The sequence below is a fragment of the Lactuca sativa genome, chromosome 3 (genome assembly GCF_002870075.4).
Source record: "Lactuca sativa cultivar Salinas chromosome 3, Lsat_Salinas_v11, whole genome shotgun sequence".
Lineage (NCBI taxonomy): Eukaryota > Viridiplantae > Streptophyta > Magnoliopsida > Asterales > Asteraceae > Lactuca > Lactuca sativa.
In genome coordinates this window covers 109733268-109742511 of record NC_056625.2, presented here as the reverse complement: position 1 = coordinate 109742511, position 9244 = coordinate 109733268, and the positions used below count along the sequence as shown (strand labels likewise).

Sequence of the window (9244 nt, the reverse complement as noted above, 5' to 3'; positions counted from 1 at the left end):
AATGATAAATGTGGTATTTTATGTCTGTTGCAGACAAATACCACCATAAAATATACCAGATGGAAGCTCCATGTAACTTTTTTCGAATTGGAACGAAACCTCAAGATTGAACCTAATCACATGGATGACCCGAATAATAAGGACAATTTTTAGTTATCCTAACAATAATAAAGACAAATAACACAAAGCGTATTTTCACAATTTTATTGGTTATGAAATTATACCACTATTTTCATAAAGGAAGATGGTTATTTCAACACATCAAAATCCCTTTACACACAAATTGTAAAATGTCAAATTGCATTTATACTCCATAGTTTATAATTTACACCCAAAAATGATATTTCTCCTTGAATCTCGTGTAGTTACAAAGAGGGATAATGACTTGAGAGGGTAACATACTACTGCTTTTGGTCACATTTTGTCACTAAACTTTTTTTTTCGTGATATAATAGCCCTTTAACTTGTTGATTTGTGTAGATTTCCCCCTTCCAACTGCTTTTTGTCAGTTTCAACGGTTGAATCGGTCCTATGTGTCTTTTTATCCTACATGGCAAATGAGGTGGCATGTAAGGCTAATTAATAAGGCTAGTATTAAAAGAGGGATGTTAGTGGTTCCTTTATTGTGACCTAATACCCCGATGATGGCTTCGTTCTACAGCTTCTTCTCGGCCTTTGATCGATCAAGCAAGAAATCAACAGTGAAGAACACAAAAGCTTGTGATTGTGTGTTCACTGCATGTATTCTAACATCAAAAACACCAAAGAATCCAGGGAGGCATTTCATGGTGTGCAATTTCATTTGAATCTTCCCTCTTCTCTGGAATCGTTATTCCTGAATTTCTTTATGTTTTCTGGATTGGTTATTCTGAATTTCTTCATCTTTTTTAATTGTTTGTTTTGAAGGGTAAATGCAAATATTGGAAGTGGTTGGATGTAGAACATGCACAGATGCTCGTAACCGATGTGGTGGAGGGAATAAAAGTTGATTTGGTAGCATTGAAGACTGAAGTAGAGAAGGTGAAAGAAGACATGGAACAAATGAAGAAGGAAAAGTACTCTGATGCCATTACAATGAAGGAAAAGTTATATAAGTTTACTATAAGATTTCTTTTGTTGATCATTATGTATATGATGAAATGATGTACTGAAAAATATTCTTTAAATGATGTATTGATTGGAATGATGTATTGAATGATCTTAACTTCTTATTTGAATGTAATGAAATCCGGAAAAGTTGCATAAATATTGGTTTACCATATATGATTCCATTCTTTGACTGGAATGGAATTAGTGAAACAACAATGGAATCCGGAAAAAGTAGCATAGATACACAATGAATACATATATGATTCCATTATGTAAATGGAATGAATACAATGCATACATATAACAAGAAACTAACTGAATATGGTGGTTGGATTCATTGAAATACTCCATTAATAGTCGACATTAAATAAAGGGCAAGTACTTGTATACATATACAAAACTTGTAGCCAGGAAACACAAAAGATGGGACAAATGATTCCTAAATAACAAGGACCACAAAAGAAGGGCCACCATGTGCCCACACACCCAAAAGAAAAGCATAAAGAAAACATAGTACTTTGTCTTTACATCAAAATTTGATAACAAAAGATGTGCCCACCCACTACCTACCCACTAACTTAATCAAGGACTGTAGGGTTCTCTACACTGCTCCCAACTCTAGGTATCTTCCTCCTCAGTGCCATTTTGACAATCCGTTCAGAATATTGCCTCTGTCAACTTCTACCAATTGGTCCCTTCTTCATGGGATACACCTGGTGGTGGTGGAGGTGGTTAGGCTGCTGATGCTGGTAGTGGTGGAGGTTGTTGGGCTGCTTCTGGTGGTGGTGGTGGTGGTTGGGTTGTTACTGTTGTTGCTGGTGGACTTGGTCCTGCTCCACTACCCCTAGATGAACTTGGTGCTTGCAAAAAATTAAAGTCTCAATTACTTATCAAAATGATGTATTATGTTCAGATGCATAAAATTTACCTGATGTATTTGTTTGCTGCTTAGATGGACATTTTTTCTTGTTATGCGCTGGTTCCTTGCAAACACTACACCGTATCAGGGTTCCCATTCTTATTACAGAATGTCTAACTAGGCCTCAACTCTCTTTCCACTGCATTCCTCTTCCTTTTCACTGATTGCCTACTAGGTAATCTTCTTCTTTTGGGAGGCAAAGGCTTGTGATAAGGAACTTCTTGCCACATATCACTACCATTGAGAGGGTTAATGCTATAATTGTAGCATTTTAGGTAAGCCTCTTTACTCTATGACTGGGACACATATGTTTCTGCATCTTGATTCAGGGAGGAGATTGCAGCCACTCCATGTAAGAATGTTATCCCTGTAAGTTGCCATATTCTACATGAACAAGTCTTTGCAATTAGATCGACTCTATATGATGCATCATTGAACCCAACTTCATACTTTTGATAACCACAAGGAGTAACCCCCCACAATCTGTATAAGGCAATAAAGACTACAAATTAATAACTAATAATACAAACTAATAAAAACCATATGTTGAATGGTAAAACTCTTCCTTCCAACCATCACTTACAACCTTAAAGCAACCATAGTACTTGGAAAACAGAGTTGTGGAATCTGGCATGATGTCTACATCCAACCTCACAGTAGAACCAGAGTTTGTCCTTAGAATTTCATGACCATATGACCATAATCTCCCATAATGGTCAATTAGATTTCATTCAATTTATTGTAATGCAAATTTCTTTGCATTTCTACATTGCTCACATTTATGTTGAATGTTGTTGAAACTTTAACTTTCATCTTCCTAACACTCATTTTTGGCTTCTCTATAATTTCACTCATAAACTGTTTGCCTATCCACTTATAAGTTACTATGGACCCAAACTTAAACAGCCTACTGCATGTATGTTCGCTATCTAGAGATTTTATCTAAAAAGTCTTCTCTTTAGTCATCCAAGAGGTCCAAAGTCTAAATGGACAAGTAGGTGACTTGTTTTTTTATAGGACTTAACTAACAACCTTTGGAAGTCATTTTTTTAAACCAAAGATCACACCCATTAGCAACTGCATAGTTCTCAACATGTTTTTAAGCTTATCAAGGTTAGAAAATCGCATACCTAACAATGGTTTCATCTGATTCCATGGTTGTCTATCAACATGCACAGGGTATTGAGGTTCAACATATTCATCATCTTCATCTACATCATCAACATTTACTGTACGTAGACAAAGTTTGTTTAAGAACCTGTCACCCATGGTTTTGTTGGCTGGGAATGGATATTCAACATCATCTTCTTTATGGTCAACAAAATAAATGTCCAACAAGACTGATTCTTCATCCTCTTCACAATTGTAGTCTTTATCTTCATTTTCCTCTTCATCAATCCACTCGAAGATTGGTTCATTTTGGTGGTCCACATACACATTCATTCTCCTCTCATTTGCATAAGCCAAATCCAAAAATTCTTTGTAATCACCCTCATTCAACAATGTATGAATTCCCTGACTTAAAGACTCTTGTGTAAGGCAGAAATAAATGTCTTTGCTTCTCCTTCTGGTGAGCTTGTGAAGGAATTCCATGAACTCCTCGTACTCAAATGCACTGAAGTCAATATCTCACACTGATGTTCTGCCGGGATCAAAGTATACTAATGGGTAGGGTGCAAATGTTCGAATGTAGTGGAAATCCACTACAATGAAGTTTCGATCAGTGGGACATTGTGATGAAGCCATTATAGAGACCAACTGAAAATTAATGGAGGTTAATGAGACTTCATTCCCTAATCGAATTTAAGGACCAAATGGGACTTTGGTCTTAACTTTAATGAGGAGGGGAGACAAAATCGGGGCCTACATGCCACTTCATTGGCCACATAGGATAAAAAAGACACCTAATACCGATTCAACTGTTGAAACCGACTAATATCAATCATAAGGGGAAAATCTACATGAATGAACAAGTTAAAGGGCTATTAGATCACGAAAAAAAGTTTAGTGACCAAATGTGACCAAAAGCAATAATATGTTACCCTCTCAGGGCATTATACCTTACAAAGATTTATCATTTAAATCTAGTATCAAGTAAACAAGCATGTCATAATTTCTTTCTCCGGCACCTACGATCATTTAAGCATCATAATGGCACTCCAATAACATGTAGTGAGCCTTTTAGCGAGGATATTGTGTGTCGCAAAGGTTTGCAAATTTTTTTCTTTGAAAGTCATGCTTTCCTTTGTACTTTAATGAGTACAATTTCATTAGCATGCAATTTCCATATCTATTCTAATAAGTGAATATTTTTTTTTTGCCACATATCACAATCTCATTTATTTTTCCAAATGTCATTTTGTGGTTATTTTGAGTTTATTTTTTTTCCATATGTCATTTTATGGATTTTTCTATTTTATTGAATTCCACATAATATTTTAATGTAATAATTAACAATATCTATTCTAATAAATGAAGTTTTTTTTTGCCACATGTCACACTCTCATTTATTTTGTCAAATGTCATTCTGTGGTTATTTTGAGTTAATTTTTTTCTCACATGTCATTTTATGAGTTTCTTATTTTATTAAATTCCACATAATAGTTTAATGTAATAATTAGCAATAAATATAGTAATAAATAGATATCAATTTTATTAATGGACTTACCTTCTAATTTTAAAATTTTCAAATTAAAGCACATTAGTTTTTTTTTGTTTATTTATATAAATTATTTGTTTAAATTTAAAAAATAAAAATAAACATTTCAATTTTAATAAATTATTATTTTTCTTATTTTCTTATAACTTCAAAGTTTTCAAATACTTAGATCTTAATATTTAACTTTAAAAAAAAAATTAACTTATGTAATATATAAGTCTTACAACCAGTATTTTAATAAGATGTAATTATTATATTTAATATTAACGAGAAAACAAAATTTAAATCTTAATTATTTTTCTAATACCAACAAAATGACATTGGTGTCAATATAATGTAGTGGGTGATTCTACTCCATCTTTTATTACTCTTCTCAAAATAAAATTATTAAAAAATACAAAAATATTGGTTGACCGACCCATATCCATCAGCACATGATTGCATTAAATTATTGACAAGGTTTATATAGCTTTCGATGTTTCCGTGTTATTTTATTCATACCTGCACGCGCCAACTTAACCAGTTCCATCCAAATCAATTATCTTAAGTTCTTAACTAAAACAACAAAATGCAATAAGAAATTTAACCGGTACTTAAATAAATGGGTAGTTTTGACCTACGTATAGAAATTATTCTATTTGTGTTGAATAATTTAAATGTTAACGGTATAATTAGAGATGAAAAACGAGTTTAATTATAAGTTAGATACTAAAGAGCTTGTATTCGGTTTTGTCATCCCTTTTTAAAGATGAGTGTTCAAGTTTCTTGGTGGACATAAGTGGATTTTAGGAAAAATTTAGGTATAAAATATATATATTTGCCGTTTTGAAAAAAAATTATAAGTTACACGGTAAAAGGCAATTTTAAATGTATGCATCATTAAACCATTTGAGTTGTCATGAATTGGTAAAGGCAAGTAGAAAATATCCATGTTTTGAAAACCGTACCGGACCGGCCGGTTCGACCGGTTCAACCGGGAACCGGTCCCGGATCCGGTTCTTAAAGGCCAAAAAACCGGTAATCGTTTGAACCGGTGAAAACCGATAAAAACCGGTCGAACCGGTAAAAACCGGTCCGGTTGAACCGGTAAAACTGGTCAAAACCGGAAATTTTAAAAAATATTTAATTTTTTCATTTTTTGTATTTTTTATATAATTAAATATAATTATGACATCATTCGGTTTTTCCGGTTTTTGAGACCGATCCGACTGGTTGGACCACCTGAACCATCGAACCAGTAAGACGACCGGTTCGCTCTCCGGTCTGGTTTTCAAAACCTTGGAAAATATAGTGAGTAACTCATTCACCTATATTTAAATCCTAATACTATTTATGTGCTGTTTGTTTTTTTGAAGCAAAAGTTCATAAAGTCAACAGACCGCCTCTACAACCTCTGCAGTAGAAGAGGTGGATCAAACGGCTGCAGACTGTAATGAGAAACATGTTTATTTTTTTAATATCTGCATGCTGCTGCAGATATTAAAAAATTAAAATAAACTGATTTCATAATCCAAAAATAGTTTTTTAATATCGAAAATTTAATGACGTATGACATTTTGGCAATAATTTATGATATTTCAACAAAAAATAATGATATTTTAACAAAAACTAAAGATATTTTAACATAAAATAATGATATTTCAATAACAAGTTATTATTATTCAATATAAAAAAAAATTTAACAAGAATAAACAAAAAAAAAAAAAACGAAAAAAAAAATGTGAAATAAGATTTCAGCAATACATAATTAATATTTTAGCAAGAAAAAAAGAAGAAGAAAAGGTTGGAAGAGGTAGGAAGAGACAAAACAAATGTTGTGCCAAGAAGAATACGCGCAAATGTTTTTTAATCCAAAGACTTCTGAAAAACAAACAACTGCGAGATGAAAAGTTTTATATATGCGCTGCGCAGCAGTAAAAGGTTTGAAAATGTTTTTTCTAAGAAACAAACAACACCTTAGACTCTGTGTATGAAATCAGGCCCGTAAATTGTCATTATTAAAGTACCCTTTTAACAAAAGAATGCATTCACTTGATCAAGATGTTTATGATTTATCCAATAAGTTTGTTCAAAAGATCAAATTCTTATTTCAATAATAGGTTTTGACCGATTATATATATATATATATATATATATATATATATATATATATATATATATATATATATATATATATATATATATATATATATATATATATATGAAATTAAAATAATAAACATTTATTTATTTGTTTATTTTATTCGATTTTTTTGGCGGGTTAACTCGATGCATCTTAATATTTACCTATGGACACAACTTAATTAGGTTTGAGTTACACAAGTGCTTGAATCCATGTATTTTATCAGTAGTATAACTTAATATTATCGATCTTCAATTCGATAATGATTTTATAGAACTTAGACAAAATTTAAAAATTTCCGAATTTTGTTTGATCAACTAACGCCATTGTATAACCTCGAAAATGCAAAAAACTTGGTCTATAAATACTTGAATCCAGGTTTCCACTTCTCATCACAAATCACAACACACAATTCCATTGACCATAGCGTCATCATATCATTCAAAGCTAGCCCCCTCACAACACTATGACTACTCACTCAATCACCACCTTCATGGTTCTCATATCCATCCTGGCTCTAGCCAATGCATCCAACCTCTACCCTCAGTTCTACGACCACTCCTGCCCACAAGCTAAAAACATCGTCAGGTCTGTTGTCACAAAAGCTGTCGCACAAGAGGCTCGCATGGCTGCTTCTTTGCTCAGACTCCATTTCCACGATTGTTTCGTCAAGGTTTGTATGAAGAAATGTAATCAAAGTCATAAGGTTTTGTTATAATAATCAAAAGACACTAACTTTCTGTTATTCGCATTGAAACGATCATTTAGGGTTGTGATGCTTCAATACTTCTGGACAACAGTGGAAGCATAATTAGCGAGAAGGGTTCAGTCCCAAACCGAAACTCAGCTCGTGGGTTCGAAGTTGTTGACCAAATCAAAGCCTCACTGGAGAAGGCATGCCCACAGACTGTCTCCTGTGCCGATGCCTTGGCTTTGGCAGCAAGAGACTCAACTGTTCTTGTATGTATCGTATCTTAAAGCGTCATAAATCAACAACCATGGATAAATGTTTATGTTTTTTGTTGTTTGTAAATTAAGATCATGATTTGAACTTGTGCATGCAGGCTGGTGGACCAAATTGGGAAGTGCCATTGGGGAGAAGGGATTCGTTAGGTGCAAGCTTGAGTGGTTCCAACCAAAATATTCCAGCTCCAAACAACACTTTTCAGACCATTCTCACCAAATTTAAGCTCAAGGGTCTTGACATTGTTGATTTCGTAACCCTTTCAGGTAAGTAATAAATTCGGCTGGATTGAATTCAAGAAAATCTTGAAGAGTCTGTTAAAAATCAAGAAAATTGATGGAGCCTCAACAGTCTCATGCTTATAACTTTTGCAGGAAGTCACACCATCGGAAATGCAAGGTGCACCAGTTTCAGGCAAAGGCTATACAATAACACCGGCAAGGGACAGCCGGACTTTTCGCTAGACCAATCTTACGCCGCAAAACTGCGCCAGAACTGCCCGAGATCCGGTGGCGATCAGAACCTGTTTTTCTTGGATCCTGTTTCACCGACGATGTTTGATAACAGTTACTACAAGAACTTGATAGCTTCGAAGGGGCTTCTTAGCTCTGATGAGATATTGTTTACTCAAAACCAGCAAACAATGCAGTATGTGAAGCAGTATGCGGCGAATCAAGAGCTTTTCTTTCAACAGTTTGCGAAGTCGATGGTTAAAATGGGAAACATCACTCCGTTGACCGGTAAAAGTGGTGAAATCAGGAAGAATTGCAGGAAAGTCAACAGTTGATTCTATCTCCTTTTGGTATACAAGTTGATTTTACATCATTTTGTGTGATACGTTGTATTTTATGACTTCAAGTACTATCAATGTACCCTGCCATATATGACAATTTTATTTGACATTAAGAGATACTGTATCTTTGTTTAGACTGATTCGCACCTACGTGATTTTATTTGTTGTTTTCTTTAAAGGCTTCGTTAATTTATCAAGTTATTTAATTTTGGTTAGAAGTTAAATTTATCAAGTTATTTAAGTGGTCTATGTCCTGAACTCACGACCTTCAATCTAATAGGCTTCCAAATCTACCAATTGGGTTTGTCCCACATTGGCTACATGAGTTTGTTTTAGGATGATATTTTTGGTATGAGATAAACAAATGAACTAAGAGTATTCGTAATGTTCAATGCAGGGGCGGAGCCAGAATTTATGAATAATGGGGGCAAAGATAGGATTATTATTGTTTGTTCGACGAATCAACGTTAATTACTCTTTGATATTACTATTCATTTAAAGTTGTAAACATGTATTATTAAAACCTTCCATAATAGTATTTGAATGCAATATAATTGTACATCATAAAAATCTTCTTTTCGGTTATAAGAAGCCATACTGAAGGGCTTCTAGTCCATCTGTATTCGATGTTGCTTTCCTGCCTTGATGTTTAGGGTTCGAGTCCCGCAGTAAATTAAAAATTATTTTATTATATTTTT

At 33.7% G+C, this 9244-nt stretch overlaps 1 protein-coding gene across 1 annotated transcript; it reads left to right on the top strand.

Annotated features, from left to right (window-relative positions):
* Window positions 1-7173: 7173 nt before the first annotated feature.
* On the top strand, window positions 7174-8680 carry LOC111898049 (peroxidase 72). The gene is made up of 4 exons (XM_023893997.3): window positions 7174-7462; window positions 7558-7749; window positions 7854-8019; window positions 8128-8680. The coding sequence occupies exons 1-4, from the start codon at window positions 7256-7258 to the stop codon at window positions 8538-8540; spliced, it is 978 nt and encodes a 325-aa protein (XP_023749765.1). The 5' UTR covers window positions 7174-7255; the 3' UTR covers window positions 8541-8680.
* The last annotated feature ends 564 nt before the right edge of the window (window positions 8681-9244 follow it).